This window comes from Chelmon rostratus, chromosome 11 (genome assembly GCF_017976325.1).
Source record: "Chelmon rostratus isolate fCheRos1 chromosome 11, fCheRos1.pri, whole genome shotgun sequence".
Lineage (NCBI taxonomy): Eukaryota > Metazoa > Chordata > Actinopteri > Chaetodontiformes > Chaetodontidae > Chelmon > Chelmon rostratus.
The window spans coordinates 27,334,304-27,354,931 of NC_055668.1; the positions used below are offsets into that span (position 1 = coordinate 27,334,304).

At 48.3% G+C, this 20,628-nt stretch overlaps 2 protein-coding genes across 6 annotated transcripts in view; both read left to right on the plus strand.

Moving 5' to 3' along the window:
- Positions 1-4,150, plus strand: part of LOC121613502 — a 28,190-nt gene extending 24,040 nt beyond the window's left edge. For 3 of the 4 annotated variants that reach the window (XM_041946898.1, XM_041946900.1, XM_041946899.1), the window contains exon 21: positions 1,175-4,150. In XM_041946898.1, the coding sequence (XP_041802832.1) occupies positions 1,175-1,779 (605 nt within the window). In that variant the 3' untranslated portion in view covers positions 1,780-4,150. The remainder of the gene's footprint in view (positions 1-1,174) is intronic. The other variant, XM_041946902.1, reaches the window with a different exon arrangement.
- Positions 4,151-4,792: 642 nt separating this feature from the next.
- On the plus strand, positions 4,793-19,806 carry LOC121613504 (serine/arginine repetitive matrix protein 2-like). 2 transcript variants are annotated; one of them, XM_041946906.1, is made up of 10 exons: positions 4,793-5,230; positions 6,435-6,544; positions 6,947-7,568; positions 8,654-9,958; positions 10,116-10,215; positions 11,568-11,878; positions 13,119-13,301; positions 13,487-13,580; positions 14,197-14,315; positions 15,056-19,806. In XM_041946906.1, the coding sequence occupies exons 1-10, from the start codon at positions 4,976-4,978 to the stop codon at positions 17,582-17,584; spliced, it is 5,628 nt and encodes a 1,875-aa protein (XP_041802840.1). In that variant the 5' UTR covers positions 4,793-4,975; the 3' UTR covers positions 17,585-19,806. The 2 variants fall into 2 exon arrangements, with proteins under 2 accessions (XP_041802840.1, XP_041802839.1); XM_041946905.1 differs by having other exon boundaries at positions 13,116-13,301; positions 15,056-19,805.
- The last annotated feature ends 822 nt before the right edge of the window (positions 19,807-20,628 follow it).

Sequence of the window (20,628 nt, forward strand, 5' to 3'; positions counted from 1 at the left end):
TCTGGGTTCACTTTAGTGACGTGCATTAGTTTTATGAACGGTTTGTTGGTATCTTTGTTGCATGTTATGTTTCTGTTGAGCCAGCGTTGACAAATGGGGTATGTACATAAATTCAGCAGTTGGCAAGGGAAGCAATAGGAATACACAGCTAAAAGTCAAGTTATTCAAATCTTTTCCACCGTTATTTAATTAAAAGGCAGTTTTATCTTAAAGTGACGCAGAAGAGTTTGAAGTGAAAAACAGAACTTGTAAACATCAGTTGTCTTGACATTGAAGGTAGGTCATCATTTTGCTCTCTTCATCGCACCGATCGATAAAGCTGAGAATTTTCTCATTGTTTTAAAAACCAGCATGTAATTGTGGTAAATTACGCATCCAACACTTAAATTCTAAGATACTCCCAAAGATGCAATTATCCCAAACCTTTTCCTGTGATCATTCGATTGTCTTTGGTTTTACTCCTGTAAGTATTTTGTGATCACAGCGACGGAAAGAGTTAAACTGTTCAGTATAGAACTTGATGGATTTTACTGGTGCAGGAATTATTCAGTCAATGAAATGATGGTTGATGTGGTGAGAATGAAAGCTTCAACAAAAAGAAGGTGCTCTTGACTTTAATGAGTGTAAGACAACAGTTAATGCAGGGCAGTGTCAGCAGAATGTGAGTTAAAAGGTAAATGACAAACCCGTTGAGAGATTTTTGAACACAGTTATTTGTAAATATTTGGCATAGAATAAATATAGATATACATATATATATATTTATATATGTGTTTTACATTTTGCACAGAATTACTGGTCAGGATTAGTGTTTGAACCCTGTAGAAACCTGTGACTGCTTTTACAAAGATCAAGTGGTTTTAACCAGTCAGACATCTGTCAGTCTTATTCCAGAAGCTCCACAGCCCGCCCACAGCGGACGTGTTGGAGGACCAGTTTTATTTTTGTGTAGCTGTGTCTTTCACATTGATAACAGCACTAGACTGATCCAAGAGCAAAACCAACACTGGCCAAAGTGTACTGACCAGTGCAATAGATCTTTGTGAACCCAGCCAGAAGACTACTGCACAGTCCGAGCTTTAGAGGTCCAGTGCCAGAGATAGATAGGGTTCAACCAGCGAAAGACACGTGGAAGGATTTGTAACTTACAAATGAATTCTGTTCAAATTTGTAGGCAAGCCAATCAGCTGCGAGCCCAAGAACGTTTGGATTTGTGGTCATTCGCTGGTGTATTGGGCAGAGTCACGGGCCACGTCCGCAGAAGTAGGTATGCAGCTGGGTATGGACCCCAGCAAGGTGGCCATCTGGTGGAAGGGCACCCAGGGCATGACTTGGCCCCAGCTCCTGCCCCAGCTCCACCAACTAAAGGTAACCTGGCCCAACCCGGACATCCTCATCATGCACCTCGGCGGCAATGACCTGAGCACCGACAGCCCCACCGACCTACTTGCCTCCGTCAAGAAGGACCTTACCTCTATGAGGAGCATCTTCCCGCAGTGCATCCTCGTGTGGTCCAACATCCTCCCTCGGAGGGCGTGGCGCCACTCGGCCGACAGCCATGAAGTGGATCTGGTCCGAAGCACAGTGAACCGCAGGATCCAAAACATCATCTCAGACCTGGGCGGCACCTCTCTTAGCCACGACAACATCAGATGCGGCGCAAACACGGGTCTGTATCGGGCCGACGGCGTCCATCTGTCCCCCAAAGGCATCGATGTCTTCAATCTGAACCTGCAGGATTTTCTGGAGAAGTGGGAGATGGCCTCAGAGAAAAGCTAAGAGGTGTATCAACTATTTTGTGCTGTTTTTATGTTGTGTTGTTTATTTCTAACGATAGCTAGGCTGCAGCATTGATTCAGAGAACTATGTGGACTTCTTTTGAGCTCCATCTATAACGGATTCAGTCTGGTTTGTAGTTTCAGCTTAACACGTAGGAGCAGCTGTTATACGTGGAAAATATCTCGTCTGTCTTCAAACAATAAATTTGACCTCAACTGATGAGTTGTATCTCAGTCTTTTCATCTTCTTCATGAGCACAATGTTAGAACCTGCATGTCTGGATGTTCTCGTTAAGAACAGATAAACTGGTATAAGGCCACATTTTGTGTGTTGATATTTTCATGTTTGTGGAGATATCTTTATGATACACACGGCATTCTTGATTCTGCAGGTAAATGTCATTTGAATTCAAAGGTTTTATCAATCAGCATTTTTATCTTGATATTGCGATGTATCTGTTCTTTGGTTGAAAACAAAAATAAATGATTCAGTCAAGTCCTTTTACTGCTTTTATTTAGTGCTGGGCGATATGACTGAAAGTGACGAAAGTCCATGTCGTGAAGAAGCGTCATGAAAAACAACAGCATGCTTTTTCTGTGAAATCCCACATCCTCTAAAAATATGAGGGCAGTCATGTTCCGCTGTATGAAATATGTTGTCAAGATCCCTTTTTAAGTGAAGACCAGACTTGGACTGGTTGCACACCTGTCCCACCGGACATTTCACGTTCGTCTTCTTCCGACTTCTCTAAAAGGATATAAAAATATTATTATAGTCAGCGATTGTAATGTATAAGTTTCCAGCTTCTTCGTATGGAAAATAAATTGTAGTAGCAGCACACTGTCGTTGTAAAAGCTCAACAGTTTAAAATAATAATTTAATACAAGATATGTTGATGAAATGATATTTGACTGGAAGGCGAACATTACCGTTCATGAACAAAAACAAGTTCGCTGGTTTTGTCGTCTTTCACCAGTCGTCAGCTGCTGGATAGAAATGATGGCTGAAAAAGCAAACGAGTCCTGGTCTTCAGTGACGGTCTGTGGTTAAAACAGGTGTAACAGCGAGACATGATCCAGGAAAACCAGGTGGAGTAACAGGTTTGCCTTTTATTAGACAGTAGACAGTAAAGAGCCGACAGGAGACGACCCGCAGCAAAGATCCAGCTGGATTCGAACAGTGAACGTTACGATTCAGCGCTGACAGGAGGTAGCGTCGTGGAGCTGATTAATGTTTTATCGCCCAGCACTACATGGAGGCGCTCCGAGCTGTGTCCTACCTGTCGGAGGCGAACAGGTGAGTTTTTGTTTTCTCTGCAGGTTCCGGCCGAGGCGGAGCTCAGGATGCCGAGGACTGAATCTACACAAACATCAGAGAGCTCTGCTCGATCAGCGCCACAGCACGATTACAGGCTGGACATGAGACTCCAAGAAGCACCAGCAGCAAAGAACTTGTGGTGGTTTAAAGGTTTTTTCAATAAATTTCCAACAGAAACACCTTGTTTCAACAATGACATTCAATTAGGCTCCCTAAATACTCACTCATTCATTTCCTGTCAGTCAACTGATCTTTCAGCTGTGTGCTGAAGGGCAGCAGGCACCAGGGATGTAGACGTTAACATGCTCGTACCGGCAGCATCTGAATGTGCATCACAGGATTCTCCACTGTCTCGTTTCCCAGCCTCAGTGTCCTGTTGATAGCGGGGCCTGTTTGGACTGACGCTGGCCGTGATTCAAGCGCCAGTAAAGAAATGCAAATGTACCTTTTTGTTTCCACTGACTGACCGTAAAGATGGGAACGCCTGTATGATGTAATGAAATGTAAAGCTGCGGTTTGTCCAGCTCACTGCTGTTCAGTGAAAACACTCCTGACAGAAGTCCTGAAATGTGCTGCTTTGATTGAGAAGTGACGACATGTGTGACATCATACTTTGGTTTCTGTTTTTCTGGTCACTCGGTGTTTACCTGACAGTGTGCTCTGAAAACGTTCGTACAGCTCTCGAGGTTTTCTACGGTTTGTTGCAGTGCAGTGTACGTAGCTTTCAGTTCCTTTCATTTTACACTTTAAGAAGAAGATCAGTAGAAGTAAAAGATCTGAAGACTAGTTTGACTTGTGGAAAAGTGGAGGCTGTTACAGCAGCAAAAGACCGAGGCAGCTGGAAGAGAGCGAGAGAACTTTTCACACAACGACCGAACTGGACAAGTTGTCAAGACAAAGTACGTCCACGAGGCCTCCACGACTGGACGCTGAGGGTGTCTGTTCTGGAGTCGCACCTTCCACCGTCACCGACAGCAGGAGAGGACCGAAAGACTTTTTTACTGTCTGATGTCCTGAAATCACTGTTTTTATTCAATAAAATAGCTGAAATGAAGCTTTCTCCTTTTGTTCTGTGTCATCTGGTCATTTTCTTTTAATCTGAATCTGAAACAAATATGTTACATTTAATTCAGAGCGTCTGCATTTGAATCTGATTTAACGGGTTCAGACCGGCTCATGTTTTGTGAACGAGTTGTAAAGTTTACTTGGAGATTGTAGTTTTTCAGCTTTAGAGGACATTACACTGCCAAATGTGAAAACAGAAATTCTGCAGTGTTCTTCCTTAAAATTAAGCCAGATGTTTGGACCAAATGACGTAATGACTGTCAGCGTCTGAACAGTCTCTTAACGTCCTTTTAGTAGCTGCTGTCAGGCCTTCCGTCCTATTACCAGTTGTCGATGAGTTGAAGATGGTCTTTTAAGGGACGTTTAGCTTCAAACTCTCAGGAAAAATGGACAGTTGAACATTTTCAATCCAGCTGCCGAGAAGAATCATGAGATGTGAGCGAAAGCTCCGGAAGAACGACTACATGTCAACGATGAACCTTGAGTCTCCTCGATTCTCACTTGAATTTCCCCGGCTGGAGATTAATAAAGTCTTATCTTATCTTCTTTTCTGTAAATGTGTGGTGTACCATGTTGTCCCTTTAGGGGGCAGCAGCTCGTTCAGTCGCCTCTGGGTCTCAGTAGAAGAAGAAAGAGGAGGTTTGTGTTGGTGTAGAGAAGCACAGAGGTGATGAGAATGAAGTTTTTATTAAATACCTCCACGACTGATTCAAACGCGCAGTAAAGTACCTGCAAGTTTCCGCTTTGCATTAAATCATCGCTGGAGACCGGAGGCGGTGGACCGTGGGAAGCCAGAGATCCTCTGCGGGAGCAGATGTACCGTGGTCGGCCTCCGCCGATAGGAGGCTACCCGCCGCCTTTCGAGGGCCGAGGCCCGCCTCCGAGGCCTTACCCGGCTCCGGGCTACAGAGACGACAGAAACCGGCCCAGGCCTCCGTACCACACCGGCTACCACGACCATGCTCACCCGGACTCCTATCGCCGCTCCCCGCCGCGCAGGAGGTACCCTTCCCCCGGCTCAGGAAGTCACCGAGGCGGAGAGTACTGGGCCGGTGGGCTGCCGAAAGAGGTGAGTCTGTCCGGCTCGAAATAGGGTTTCGGTTCAGATGTGTATTTTTCCAAACAAACGATGGTTAGTTCGTGTTACTGCCTCTTGAGAGCGCACTGTGGTGGAAGTCAGGTAAACCGTTAGCCCCCAGAGTTTGTTTATTAGCACCTGTCAACCAAACTCCATTCAAAAACCTGTCAATTTACCACGGCCCTGCTGGTCTGCTGTGTTGTACACGCGAAGCCGAAACTTTGCGTATGATTTTTTAAATGTTCCTGATGGACACACCAAGCAAAGCGCCCGTAACTTCAATCCCTGAATGTTTTGCTGCATAAACTAATGACACGTTAGTCCCTCCGGGTGCTTTCACCAACATCCACCGCGCTAACTAACGGCAGCTAGCGGCGTGAAGCGACGGGCGATTCGGCGATTCGCTCTTACAGGTTGCTTCTTTGCCGAAGTCCGAATAGCCGATTCAATGAACAGCGTAATGTTTCTAAATGGTTGAAGTAATGTCAGTAACTTCATTTGTCGAGCTGAGTTTTAAAGCATTATTAAAGTGCCAGATTTCTGAATGGAGTTCGTCGGTGGTTCTCAGTGAGCCAGCCGGACAAACCACCAGTCATCAGGTGTTTTGGGCTTCAGGCAGCTGGAAACAACAATCAAGGACCACACCGCTGTGTTCGTTGTTCTCTAACACTTCACTACAGCTTCCAGACACTGTTCCATCATTACTGCTTCGTTGTGTTTTTACTCAATTCAAAGTGCTGTTCCTGTTCCGCTCCAGGCAGCCAATCAGCTCGCTCTATTCACATGAAGATCAGAGACCTGAAACTGCAGCCAGATGATCCATCACACTGAGCATCTGTCAGGATCATTTGTGTGTGAAGTGGACTTTGAATGTCCTGTTCGTGGAGTTGAGCGGTTGATCAAAGTGGTGTTCTGCAACATTCATTTCTTCTTAAAGAATAATAACAGACTGTGTGAAGCCGGGGGACTTCTGGACCTGGTTCACCTCTTCCCGTCTTGTGAAAGTTTGTCTCACAACGTGGACACGGCCGTGAGCTCAGTGGTGCTGGAGCAGGTGTGTTTAGCCAGCAGGTGATCAGGTGTGGACAGAGTAGAAGGCTGCTGTCTCAGGACGTCCAACGCCGCCTTTCATCGACGTGTCTTTCATTGGCGCGTGAAAGATTGTTGAATTGAATGTTTGTGGTATTTGTTGCAGAGGTCTTCGTCACCTCGCGGGTCAGTTCCCCTCGACCACAACCTGGTCATCACCGTCGGCAACGAGCTGACCGGACCGTCGGGACCGGCCCCCTCCTGGCACCATGACAGGTACTGATGAAAAGCCAAATATTAAATTGAAAAACACGAGTAAACTCCAACTTCTTCCTGTCCTCATTAGTGTTTATGACCCCTCACATTTGAAAGTGTTTTTGGGTTTTTATTTTGTTAGTAGAGATTATTACAGAGTGTTGGGGCCGCTGTTAAATGAGTGACTTTGAGAATAAAGTTGCATTATTTGAGAAAATGTTGTAATATAGTGATAAATAGTCGGTAAAATGAGACTCAGATGATCAATATGTTGATCAGCTCCTCTTCTCTCATCTGGATTTGGGCGTCTAGACCGTAAGAAGGTGATTTAGAGAGATTACACTCAATAAATAGTCGTAAGTTCTTTGATCAGAGGCACAAAATGTGTGGTCCAGTCCAGTTAAAACCGATGTCTCCTTGCAGAGAATACCCTCCTCGACCAGAGTACGAGCGGAGCCGGAGCCGGGGCCGGAGCCGCCCTCGCAGCCGGAGTCGAGACCGGAGTCGGGCCAAGAGTCGGGGACGGAGCAAGAGTCGGGCGAGGAGCAAGAGCAGGCCCCGCAGCCAGAGTCGCAGTCCGGACCGGAGCCGGGCCAAGAGCCGGGGACGTAGCAAGAGCCGCAGTCCGGACCGGAGCCGGGCCAAGAGCCGGGGCCGGAGCAAGAGCCGCAGTCTGGACCGGAGCCGGGCCAAGAGCCGGGGCCGGAGCAAGAGTCGCCACCACAGCAGGTCTAGGTCTAGGTCTAGGTCTAGATCCAGGTCCAGGTCCAGGTCCAGAGGACGGAGCCGGGGCCGGAGCTACGGCAAAGCGGCGAGCCGCGGCCGCAGTAAGAGCCGGCAGGTTAGTCGAAGCCGCAGTCGCAGCACAAGCAGCGGCTCGAGCTCAAGCGGCCGCAGCGGAGACGACGGCGACGCCAGATCCAGAAAGGAGTTCAAAGAGCTCGAGACGGCTCGACGCAGGAAGGAGCTGGAGGAGATGCTGAGTCTGCCGACGAAATCCATCCTGAAGAAACGCAACGACGCCGAGGACTCGCCGTCGCTCAGGGTAGGAAGCCGACTACCAAGCTATTTTATCAGCAGGTCACTGATGCCAACGTGGCAGAAAGGACTGAATGTAAAAACTCAGACAGAGAAGTCCGATCCAGACGGACAGACGCTCTTCAGTCCATCATTCTGATTGAGGACAGTGATTTGATTCAAGATTCCTTTATTGTCATTGAGCACGACATGTCAATCAAATTTGCATTGACGTGATGACGTCTGGGTTTCAGTTCTAAAACAAAGGAAGATCTAAGATGCTGCATGTTGACTGAACACGAGGCTTTCAGCCGACGGCTTTCATTCAGGATCAGTCTGTTAGTTATTTCCGCCATTAATAAGATCATAAATAAGTGACCAAAAAAAGAAAGAAACCTTATTCAGTTCAAAGTGACATAAAACAGAAACGCAGCGAATCCTCAGTCGGGTTTGGCCGATGGACGCCGCCATCGCCGATGGCTGACAGTCCTCGACCACCATAACGTAGAAGCTTTTGTGGTCAAACTGAATGATCTGTTTCTTCTCTGCCAAACACAAGCAGCTATAGAGGAAATAATAACAATATTCAGGTCTCCGTTCAGGATCAGTCTGTCATATTGAGTCACACTCGGCGCCATCAGCTCTGGGAAGTCCTGCAGTAACACTGATGAATTTCTTGTCGGTCGATACAGTTTCACGATGAGCGCTGATAATTCTGCTCGGAGCTCAAGATCAAGATATTTAGACGATTTAAATTCACTCGGGTCAAAGTCATTACACACAAACTGAGGAGAAAACATGGCGCCTCCTCCTCTCCTGGTCGGTCTGACCGACTGATAGAAAGCGTCATTTGGAGGACAAGCTTCGATCAGTGGTTTTTAGTTGAGACCAGTTCCAGCAGCAGTGCTGAAACTGGTCTCAACTAAAAAGATGATGAACCATGAAGGGTCTGTTAGCCAATGATGTGACAGTAAAGAGAGGTCATTGAGCTGCAGGGAGTCTTTGACAGGAGGGGGGAGTGACTTTGGCTGAACGCCGACAGATGTTATCTTTCAACATCAGGAGAGGATCTGTGGTCCAGAGGCGTCACTCTGCTCTGTCTCTGTGTTTCAGATCTCGGACTCTCCCGGAGCTCTGGAGGGCTCCAACATGTGCCGGGTGGCCGACCAGCTGCTGCTGGCCGTGAAGGGCATGGAGCCTCACAGGGTGGCCTCCGTGCTGTCGGAGCTGCGGTCCGACCCGCAGACGGCTCAACGCGCCGGCCTCGACGACGAGATCAAAGAGATCCTCAACCTGCTGGGAGGACAGGCGGCGGGGGCCAAGGCTCGAGAGAAATCCGAGGACGACATCGACGACGAAGAGAAGTTCCTGTACGGAGAGGCGGAGGATCCCAAACCTCCGCCGGCGTCCGAGCCGCTCCGACACCACGGGCTGGATCTGTACGGAGAGGTGACGGAGGAGGCGCTGTATGGCGACTACCCCTCGCAGCAAGCCGTCGTCGCGCAGACGTACGGCCTCCCACCGGGAGCCTCTCCTCAAGTTCAGGCCCCTCCCGCCGCGGGGGAGTTGGACGCGAGGTACGCGAGCCGGCCCGTCATCAGCTCCGACCAGAACATCACGATCCAGGTGTCGAACCCCGCTTACCCGCCGGGGACGGAGCCGTTGGAGGAGGGCGAGCGTCAGGCACTGGAGGAGTACGAGAAGATCCAGGACCTGCTGAAGACCATCGGCCTGGACTTGGGCGTGGCCGAGATCAGCGAGATGGCGGCCAGGACCAAAGAGCGTCTCCACGGTAACAAGCCTCCCCCGAAGACGCCCGCGCGCCGCGGGCGTTACTCCTCCGGTAGCTCGGACGGCAGTCGCCACAGCCGGGGCTGCAGGAGGCGGAGCCGCAGCAGCAGCAGCAGCAGCGGCGGCGGCAGCAGCAGCAGGAGTCGCAGCTGGAGCAGCGACGACGGCCGCAGGAAAAGCTCTGCCCCCCCCCTGTCTCACAACGACAGAGACGTTAAAGAGACGAAGGCCGAGCGGAGCGCCGCAGCGCCGCAGAGAAACCCAGACCCCAAGACCGTCCCCCTTCACCCCAGGGTGCCCGTACCCACCTACCCCCCCTCACAGATCCACGGCATGATGCCCCCTAGCTTCCCCCCGCCGGGTTACGGCCAGTACGCAAACTACCTTCCCTACGTGCACCAGCAGTGGCCGCCCATGTACCCGCCCCCCAACATGACTCTGCCCCCCCAGACCGTCCCCGACGAGTACCCCCCCACTCCGCCCTACAAACAGCCCTACGACAGAGCTGCCCCCGTGCCGGGGGCCAAAGGTCAGTCTGATCAGGGTGATGGATTAGAGAAGGGAAAAGTCAGCAGCCATGACAGGAGAGTGTCTGAGGAGCAGAACAACGAGAGCCAGAAACAAAAGGTTTCACTTCATTTATCACATTCAGTCATCAATTCAACACCTGAGACATACCTGAGTGAACCACTCAGCTGTAGACCGGCAGCCCCTGACAACGACTGCAGGTGAGACGGGAGTGCTCAGGTGAGCCGAAGCTGACCGTTGGCTTGTTTTTGTTCAGGTTCTGGAAGAGAGAGAGAAGCTGAAGCAGGACAGAGAGATCAGGATGAAGAAGAAGGAATATCTGATGAAGGAGCTGGAGAGACTCAGGAAGCAACAAGGTGAGTTCACACAGAGGCGCCACGCCGCTCACCTGCCTTCGCCCGCTCACATTTACAGGCGGGACAACTTCCTGCCCGTGGCAGACGCAGAGCTGCTCCGTCAGAGTCGGTCCTGCAGACGTCACGTCGTCAGGATAGAAACTGGTACGAATGTTGTCTCAGAATGAAGCGAGGTCAAACCTCAGAGCGCCTCTGTGCAGAGTGTCACTGTCTTCTAACATCACATGATCCTCTGCTGATCCTCAGAGGGTCAGTTCACAAAGACAGAAAACCAGAAACTACAAGAGCAGTTAAAAGCAGTGCGAGCAGTGCGCCTACACACAGTACCCGCAGCCAGAGTACTTCAGCAGGTACTGCAGTACTGTCTGAATTGGAATGACAGAGTTGTGATCGGGACCATCGACTATAACTGCAAACACCAAATAATATAAAATACGACACTCAGTGTTTGTGTTACAGTAGAAATACAAAAGAGTATATGATGTAATCAGACAGTGTAACATGTTAACATTATGTAGCATTAGCAGTCGGGGATATCCAACATAAGGTGAAATGTAGGAATAAAACTTCACGTGTAGTATAGCACAGCGGTGTAGTGTACAATAGAAAGATGTAGTGTGAGTGTCGTGTCATATATAATAAAGAACACCTGTGTTTGCTGTTTACAGATCAGTTCAGCATATGAACACATCAGACATGATGATCTTGTGTAGAGGCCAGTGAAAACAACAAAACATGAGTATTTCTCCACGTGTACTCGGATACTCAGTCTCATCCAGTACTTTATACCAGAAAGTATTTCATTTCTTACAAGTGTCCATACCTCAAGTGGACCTGAACTACTTCAGTATCCAGCCTTGACTTTAACATGCAGCCCCTAGTGTCTGGAATGCGTACTACACTTTAACCAAATCAAATTAGTGGCTCCTACAACAGGGAACACCTGTGGCCTGACACGAAGGCTGTTATGGAGGTGAGAGGGGTTCTGTGTGGAGCGGCTGACTGCTCTGCAGGTGCTGGACTGGACTGTAGGGGGCGACGCCCTGTTGTTGTGGTACTCACACCTGAAGGCAGGCATCGTGTGTTGTTGCGGCGGGCTCCGGACCCACCACGTGACTTTTACATTTGAAACACAGAGTGCAGCTTTTTGCAGAGCGTCATCCACAGAAGCTGCTGCAGCATCGACTCGGACGCAGATTAAAGCTCGAGTTTGTACATGCTGACGGTTGGTGAAGGTGGACACACGTGCTTTAGTACGGAGGCCACGCTGAGACCTTAATGAGGCTGTGGTGACATGGTGGCAAATGTTATTCTGCTTCTGTTGTTTCTCTGCATGTCGGTTGTGTTTGCAGGCGAGCTCCTGAGGAAGAAGCGGCGGGAGAAGGGCGGCCACAAAGACCCTCTGCTGCAGGAGATCAGCCACCTGCAGGAGGAGGTCATGACTCAGATCTCCAACCTGCGTAAAGAGCACGAGGCCGCCGAGAAGAAACGCAACGAGATCGACAAGGTGGCGCTCATCCTGGGCCTGAGCCCGTCCGACCGGCCCCGCGGGACCGGCAAGCCGGCCGAGGACGGGGAGGGCGAACCGCCGCCGGAGAAGAAGAGACGCGAGCCGGAGAGGAGTCCCGAGGGCCGGCGGGCAACCGGCAGCTCCACGATAAAGGTACAAACACCTGCAGAGGAGGTAAAACAGGAAGGACCACTGAAAGTTGTAAATGGTAGCTAGGGCTCATGACTGAGATTTTCTACTGGACTAAAATCTGTCCTGAATTTCTCAGGAACATGTTTGTGGGGGTTGTGAACATCAGTAAGTTAAAGGGGTCACAGTTGTCAGATATGAGTTATGATGAAAACAGCAGATTAAAAAGCTAAATATGAAAGTTCTCAAGTGTCCTGGAACAGCTGAGGAACTTCTTCCTGGATTCGAGCTTGTTTGTGTGCAGATGAGTCGGCTCCTTTTCTGTCGCACCTGAACTGCTTTTCTTTCATCAGGTTTGTTAGTTTGTGGTTTTGGTTTGTAGTTTTCTCTGCCTCGTCGGCTCAGGATCGACTCGAACGGGTTGCGGCGCCAGCGTTCGCCCGAACGCTCGACGTGAGCGTAGCTTCAGCTCTTCTCTCTGACAGGAGGGTGCGTGTCGTCGGGTTTTACGTTTCCGTGATTCGGTCGGACTGAAACCGAGACGCCGAAGTCGTACCGATTCCGTCCGATCCGTCTTTTAATGTGAAACGTCTGTGCAGGAAGTGTCGAGACCCGTTGACTGTAGCTTAACAGCGATTGGAGAAACAAAACCAGGAAGTGGAAGCGGACTGGATTTGAGAAGCTCAAGCGTCACGTTGTCGATCGTTCAGTCTGTCGATGTTTCTCTTCTTTTTACTGAACTTCTTACAGAAGGCTTCCTCACTTTGATCTCAATCACAACCACCTGACCTCTGAGCGACGGCTGCTTTTATCTGCAACAGAACGCAGAGTTTGTCGGACGTTAAGTGTTTGAAATATGATAAACGACACGGGACAGGATCGTCTGACCCCGCGCTCTGAACTTGAACACAGATAGCTCAGTAATTAGATCGTCAGGGCAGTCTCGTTTTTTATGTGACGGCTTCGGTAATAACGACCGTAATGAAGTTCCTAAACTGATGAATTTCAACCTTTTTCAATATGAACGGTAACCTCGCGGGTTTGTTAAGAGACGGAACGTACGTTTGTTTCTTTTCTGTGACTCTGATCGAAGCGAATTACAAGTGAACGTCTTCGAGGCTGGAATTTAACGAAGGTAAGAAACTTCACTTTTCAGATTTTGTGGAGCCAAGTTTTAAAGATGGAGCTCAAAATTTTTGTCTGAGGAAATCGGTTTGACTACAGCCGGCCATGTTGACTCTCCTCCATCTTGGTTTCTTAGCAGACCTCAGCGGCGGCGGCGGCGGCGAGAGCGTCCCCCGACAAGCCGCCCGTCAGCGCCCCGACCGCGCCGCCGGAGCCGTTTGAATACTACGACGCTGGAAATCACTGGTGCAAAAACTGTAACGTCACCTCTGGCTCCATGTTTGATTTTTTCACACACTTGCACAGCAAAACACATCGAAAGGTTTGTGACAGTTTTTCTGTTCGAGACCAGTTTTCAGAAATATCTTTGTCTATATTTGTCAGCTGTTCAACACAATATCTTCCTTTTCATGTTTTCATTTTGGCTTTGGACGCTTTGATATTCATGCCTGGATGGTCCTTTGTTTATTGGTTCCTTTCCACTAGATTGTCTTTTTCTTTTCACAGACTCTGGACCCGTACGAACGGCCCTATGCGTCCACTCCCACCAAAACCGCCAAGAGCGCGGCGTCAGAGGAGAGGCTGACGAAACCCGCCAAAGGTACTCACAATCATAATTCCGCTAAAAAGTCGTCACAATGCTTCTATTTTTCCCACGATCCTGGTGTCCGAGTCCCTGAATGTTGTTAGCCGTCTTCTGCTTCCAGGTTGGATCTGTGTGGATCTCTGCTGCAGTTTCTCTGACTCTTAATGAAAACAGTACTAATGAAGTGACAAAGACTCGTGGAACCACAGAGGAGACTCCTGTCCACAACTCTGATGTCGATTCGTTTGCTTTTCATGTCTCGTCGTCAAATGAAGGCTGCTGTAAAATGTAACGTACTGCAGTGACCTTTGGAAAAGTGTTTGAGCTTCTCAGTACAGGTGTGTCAGCCTGCTCGTTAGCCTAAAACGTGTCCCTGTTCTGCTACGTTTCCTGTAGTGACCCTGGTGTCACAGAGCAGTTCGCACTTTTCCATCGGTTACTGCTCTGAAATAAGACCACTGAACTGTACACCATCTATTCTTCCAATATTTCATCCTCAAATGTTCCCTCTTTAACCCTCTGCTGTCCTGACAGGCGCTGGAAATGGAGACGTCCATCAGGTAAACATGATTGGCAGTTCGTTTTGTGCCCACGTGTTGGTTTAAAATGCGTTGCGTGTGTTTTGCTGCAGGTTCAGAGTTCTTGCTGCCCGTCAGAGGATTCTTCTGCCTGCTGTGTGAAGAGTTTTATGGAGACGCCATTTGTGCAGAAGAGCACGTCACCACACACGCTCACAATGAGAAATACAAGGTATTTACCTGTGAATACCTGCAAATGAAATGCAACACAGCCGTCAACACCATGAATAACTCAGGACGTGTGAGTTGTCCAAACTTAAACAAGATCATGACTTTTAAAGAGGGCCAATCATTAATTTAAAGGCAAATCAACACTTTGAAATCTTTCCATGAAGGTTTATAGAAATCAGAAAGCGTTTATCACCAACACCTTCTTCAACGAACAATATTTACAGGTTTGAAGCTGGTGATCACAGTAACGCCCAGCAGAGCTCCATGACTCTGCTCAGAACGGAAACTTGTTTGGATCACGGTTTTAAATTGAAAATATATGAAACTGAAGTCCAGTCGTGAAGGAGACCGTGTTCCACTGTTATGAATGATTCACCTCCAAAGTCCTGTTTGTGGACTCAAACAGTCCATCCCTGAAATAAAACCACGTCGTCTGGCTCATGGATGATTCCACAAATATGCCACAGTTGTGAAATGACTTCTGCTCAACACTGATATCAACACACATGAAAGCAGCTCGATCCTAAATAGATGTCAAATCATTCCGTTGGATCTGGGTTCTAGTTGAAATTCAGAGTATTTTGTACATGTGAATGTTCCAATTAGAACCACATACAGTATGTTTCAGTTCTTCTGCCTCGTTTGATGTTCTGGTTACAAGATTGGAAGCATTTTAATGTCAGACGAAGGTTTTTCATGTATTTCATCACTCTCTGTCTGTTTTAATGTCTCCCTCACCAGAAACAAATGTACGAGAATCCCTTGTATGAACAGAGGAGGAACCTGGACCGCCAGGTAGGACTGGCCTCAGAGACAAGCGGCAAGAAACGCAAACACGAGGACGATGAGAACGGAAACAAAGACAAGGAAGAAAAGTCCAAACACAAAAAGGAGAAAAAAGACAAAGAGAAAAAAAAGGAAGAGGATGATGCTGTCCAGAATGAAGGGAAGTCTAAAGTAAAAAAGGAGGAGGAGGAGAAGCTGAAGCAGGATTTTAAAGATGTCAGAAGCCTGAATGAGGAGAGACCTTCTTACAGCAAGAAAGAGGAGGATGAAAAGTATAAATACAGCAAGAAGGATGACAAATACCGGTACAGCAGAGAGGAAGAGGAGAGGGGTAAATACAGCACGAGGGGCGAGGATGACAGATTCAAATACAGTCGAGAAGAAGAGCATCGGTACCGGTATCGCAAGGATGAAGATGACAGACCTGATGACGGTCCCAAATATGGGCCGAGAGAAGACGAGGACAAATATAGAAACAGTAAATCCTCAGATTTCAGGTCCAAATATGACAGAGAGCGAGCTGAAGGGAAAGCTAAGGCGGACAAGGAAGCCGGCAAGAGGCTTGAGCCGGGTAAACCGGTCGGGAAATCAGAGGTCAGCAAGCCCGAACCTCCGCCAAAGCCCTACGACCCACCCAAAATCCTCTGTGGGCCCAGTCCAGCCATGAGGGCAAAGCTCCGCAAGCAGAGCCTGGAAACCGGCAAACCGGCGCCGGTGGCCATGGCAGCTTCTTTTGGAAAGTTCACGTGGAAAAAGAAAGAGAACGTTCTGGCAAAGGAGGCACAGAAAGTCGCCGCAGAGTTCATCAAAGATGACGAAGCAGCTGTGAAGCAGAATCCAGTCTCGGCGGAGGACTCTTTTGCAAAGTCTATGGCCGTTGCTAAGGAGATCGCCCAGAAGCTGGCGGGCCAGCAGAACACACCTCCTCCGTGGGTGTCTAATCGGGGAAGGATCCGCCCAAACCTTCCTGCACCCACTGCAGTCCTAAGGAAAACGGCCATGACGGGTAAACCTGCACCTCTGAATACCTTCCTCTCCATCAGACCCCAGAACGCCAGTTTACAAGGGCCCCCTCCAAAAGATGGACTGGTTTTCCCGGGACCTCTCACCAAGGCTCTAAATGCTCAGAATGCACTGCTGGAAGCTCAACCTGAGCCACCAATTACTAAACCTGGGCCATTTGGAGCTGTACCTGCACTGGAGGTTGCTAGACCAGAGCCAGTTGAGGCTAACCCTTTGTCGCAGGTGTCAAGACCTGCACCTTTTGTGGTGGAATCTGCGCCACCAGTTCCTAAATCTGCACCAATCAAGGCAAAACCTGCGCTATCTGAGGTTCAACCTTCACCATGTGAGGCTAAACCTGCACCGTCTGAAGCTACACATGCTCCATGCATGGCTAGACCTGCACAACCAACAATGATAAAAATAGTGTCTGACGTGGCAGCTCCCGGTGTGCCGGAAAGTGAGCAAACTCGTACAGTGTTTGTCAAGCCTCCACCTTTAGTGACCATGGGGGACGGAGCTCAGAAGTCAGACAAAGTTAAGAGTAACCTGGCCGCAGCCAAAGCCCAGGACTTGTTCGATATCTTCTACCGCAGCGTTGGCCAATCAGGTGTCTGCTCCATTGCCAAACCAGCAACTGATGCTCTAGATAGCAGAAACAGCACCAATAAAAGTCAGCTTCCTACCCCGCAAGCACAGAAACCCCAACCTCAGTGTCAGATTCTTACTCCATCCCAACCAGCCGTGGTCTGTACATCCCCACACTCAGTCTCAAACATTTTGCCAAGTCCCCAGATCCAGCCAGAATCAGACATTCAGATTGCATCAGTTTGGTCTTTAGAGTCTACCCCAGCTCCAACACGTGATGTGGCTCCATCCGAAACAACTTCACAAACAACCCAACCAAAGCTGAATCCACCAGCCCAGTCTGAAGCACAGAGCACACCCCAAAACCAGAGGTCAACTCCTCAATCTGAATCTCAAATAACCCCTCAAACTGAGCCTGCTGAGCTGAACCCAACACCTCAAACTCAGTCACAGTCCAAACTGTCTCCACAAATCCAATCAGAGCTGCAATCTGAACCTCAACAAGATGAGGACGCAGAGCCCTCGCTCCATCCAGAGACACATCCTGACACAGCTCGAGAACCTGGATGTAAACCAGGCCCCAAAACTAGAGGCAAAACGACTCCAACAAAAAGAACTCCTCCTGCCCCTCTCCCTGTCCGACAAACCAGATCCCAAACCAGATACCAGACCCGGCAGCAGCAGAACCATTCTGAGCCGGCTTCAGGAGATTCTGACTCAGCAGCTTCAGATCCAAATGGGCTGGACACATCACATCCCGTCTCTGGGTTGCATCCTGTGGAGGGGGCAACCGGCGAGGGGGACCCTCAGTTGATGATCACCACCTCTGAAACCCCGGACCTACCCTCTGCATTGACCTCTCTGGACTTTGAGTCAGATCTTAACTTTTTGTAGGAGCTGAGTGGACTGTGTGACAGGAGTCTGGGCAGGGGTTTCCTTCAAACTGCTTGTGTGTTCAGTTTGTTGAGAAGGTCAGAAGCCAGACGCTCAGGCGCTGACGGACTCAAGACTTTTAAAACACTGACCTTCATCCGTTAAAACACTGACCTTCATCTGTTTAAAGGACCAGTTTGATGTTTAGTGAAACCATCTTGTTCTCTGTCCTCTCCAGAGTCTGATGTTTATGATGGTTGTCAGTTTCATTCCTGTGCGTCCAGTGCAGAGATGTGTCCAGGACGTCTCGAGCCCTGTTTGGCACACAGTCTTACACTTTTATTGAAAATGTGATTTACTGAAAGTGTTGCCTTCAGTTCCTGCCTTATTGTCGTAGACCTCCATCGGGAAGCAGATGATATTTAGAAACACCTGTAAGACACGAAGGACATTCTTGTCCTCAGACATAGAGCTCGTTAGTCGAGACCAGTCAGTCGATTTGAGTCTGCACACGGGATGTGATCACAGGAAGAGAAATGTAAAACAGTTATAAGCTGCTTTCTGTGGCCAAAAGATCTGGGTCTGTTTTTCATGGTTTGTGTTAGGCCACTTCCCCGAGGGGTCGTAGGATCATGTGTAACTCTATTTTCGAGGTTCCTCTGACCTCTAACGAATTAAAGGATAATGTTTCTCCTCTGGCCTCTAAAATGACTAAAATGATCTTTTTTTGGTTGTGACCCACAGACGTGTGGAACCGTTACCTCATTTTAAAGAGTCCGAAGTAAAAAGGCTTAGAATTTAAAAAAAAAAGGAGGAAGTCACATGTTCAGCTGTCACGTCTGGAGGCAATGCCGCGCTGTCCACATACTTTTGGTCATGTAGTGTATATGAGACTCTACAGACAATCCTTGTTAGTAGGATCAGTTCATTGGGTTTTGACATCCACCTTCCCGGCTGACAGAAGAAGCTCCTGAAGTGTCAAACTGTTCCTTTAAAGATCACAGTTCTGTCTTTGTCACATGTTCACAGATAAAATCTCTCCTGGATCTTTCAGCAAACGCTGTTCTTTCTCCTCCTGCAGGTGAAGGACTGGACACCATATGTTGTTTTCCTTGTTTTCTATTCAGGTTCAGACCACAGGTCAGTTTATTTTTCCTCTTCAAACGATGACGAGCTGTTTCTCACAGCCCAGCCGGTCCAATCAGAGTCGCAGCTCGGACCAAAAACGGCCGAGTGACTTTGGAAGCTGCGGGTACATGGAGATGTTTGATGAAGACCCGGGAGCTGATCACTGTCCTGTGTTTAAAGCACTGATCTATGGTCAGATTCATTGTGTGTGAGTAGAAACAAACTGCTTTTCTTGTAAAAGTTGTTTCAATAAAAGTTGGTGAGGAAACATCAGCTGGTCAGTGTGTTGTGATGTCACTGCGGTGTTGTTGTATGTCGATGATGCCATGATGAGCGCGGCTGCGTTTGAATGAAAATGGATTTTTACTCAATGAAACAAAGTCGTATTTTCTCAACAAGGTGAACTTTTCAAACCTGAACTTTTCCTCGTGATCACAGAGTTACTGAAGCTCACAAGGAAACAAAGTTTGTGTGTAAATGACAAACAATCACTTGGTCTCGACATGTTGGGACAAAAGAGGTTATAACCACTTTTTTCTGGCATCATGAAAAAACAAGATGAAAGTAAAACGACCAAGCGGTCAAGTTATCGGTCACATCATGTCTGTCCAGACTCGGATAGTCTCTGCTCTGAAGACAGTGAAGGAGTTTAATTAAAGGTGTTCAGTGTTTGTTGGTCTATAGTTACACGTCTGTCCAGAGAGACACAGGCTGTCTTCACTTAGAGACTGTTTGTCCAGAGGACTGACAGCTTCATCACATGGAGCAACAAAAATCACCTGAAGATCAATATCAGCATGACCAATCAGCTCGCAGTGACTGTGGTGCTTCAGATGTGGCCGCTGCTGCAGAGAAGCTGCAGACTGAAACGTGGAGGCTTCACACACGACGAACCTGCAGCTCAGAGCTCAGAAACGTGTTGTGTGAGGTCTCAGTGACCTTTGACCAGTGAAGACGCCAGTCAGACAGTGCAGAGCACAATGTGAGAGACAAACCCCCCCCCCCTTCAGACTTCTTTCCTCTCGTGACATTGAAAACATCAGAAATGTGGATGAACAGGAATCTGTGCTGTGGTGAATCCAGCAAATGAAAAACCTGACAATCACCTCCTTCATCACATTGTCGACCGAAAACTGTTCTTCATCTTGTGACTGCTTGATTCCATCCATGCAGATTTACATCAATAGTTTGTTTCTATAGACACGTTCGACCCTGTTTTGTTGACTTCTCGTTCGGCTGTTTGCTGTTTTTTTTTTGTAAAAGCTGTGTTAAAATGCAGAAACTGAGGTGTGGACGAATGATTTGGTTGTTGAACTGGGAACAGAAGAACCAGTGATTCCGCACATGAAGGAATCTCTAGAAGAAAACCCCGAGGATTGTATGAAATGTGACAGAATAATAAAGTCTGACTCAGCAGAGCGACGGTGTTGTGATGTTTCTGACATGAAATCAGACGTGATGATTAGAGACTCATCAGTCAGACCCTGCTGTTGCCTGTCAGTTCTCACTGAGGGATTAAACCTCAGGGCGTCATGACAGGTTTCAAACCAACAACGCTTCAGGGTCACACATCTCCACTGCACCAGAGGCAGTTCAGTGTGTGCAGTTTGAAGTTTTACCTGTCAACACATCTGAGGTCATTCCTGCCTCCGCTGTAGTTGAATAGGTTCACCTGTAGGTGGCGCCAAAGCTCGAAAGGACCTGATTCAGTGAGCATCAGTGAGTGGCTCTGAATGACAGGAAGTGACGGCTGCTCTGTTTGAGGTGTTTCCTGTAAAATGAACAAACAGCTGCAGAGTCGCTGATGAGGAAACAGAATGTAGATTTAAAATGTGATGATTTTCATAATCAGTCCTCAGATTTGTGTCGTTGTCAAACACTTTGCAAGCTTCAACAATCACAAATCAGTTTATTGCCAAGCAAAAGATAATAAAGAT

Coding starts and splice junctions, on each gene's coding strand:
- LOC121613504 (XM_041946905.1), top strand. CDS start 4,976: ATGTACCGTGGTCGGCCTCCGCCGATAGGAGGCTACCCGCCGCCTTTC. Junction 13,581..14,196: donor GCTGACGAAACCCGCCAAAG/GTACTCACAATC, acceptor GTTTTGCTGCAG/GTTCAGAGTTCTTGCTGCCC. Junction 14,316..15,055: donor CTCACAATGAGAAATACAAG/GTATTTACCTGT, acceptor CTCCCTCACCAG/AAACAAATGTACGAGAATCC.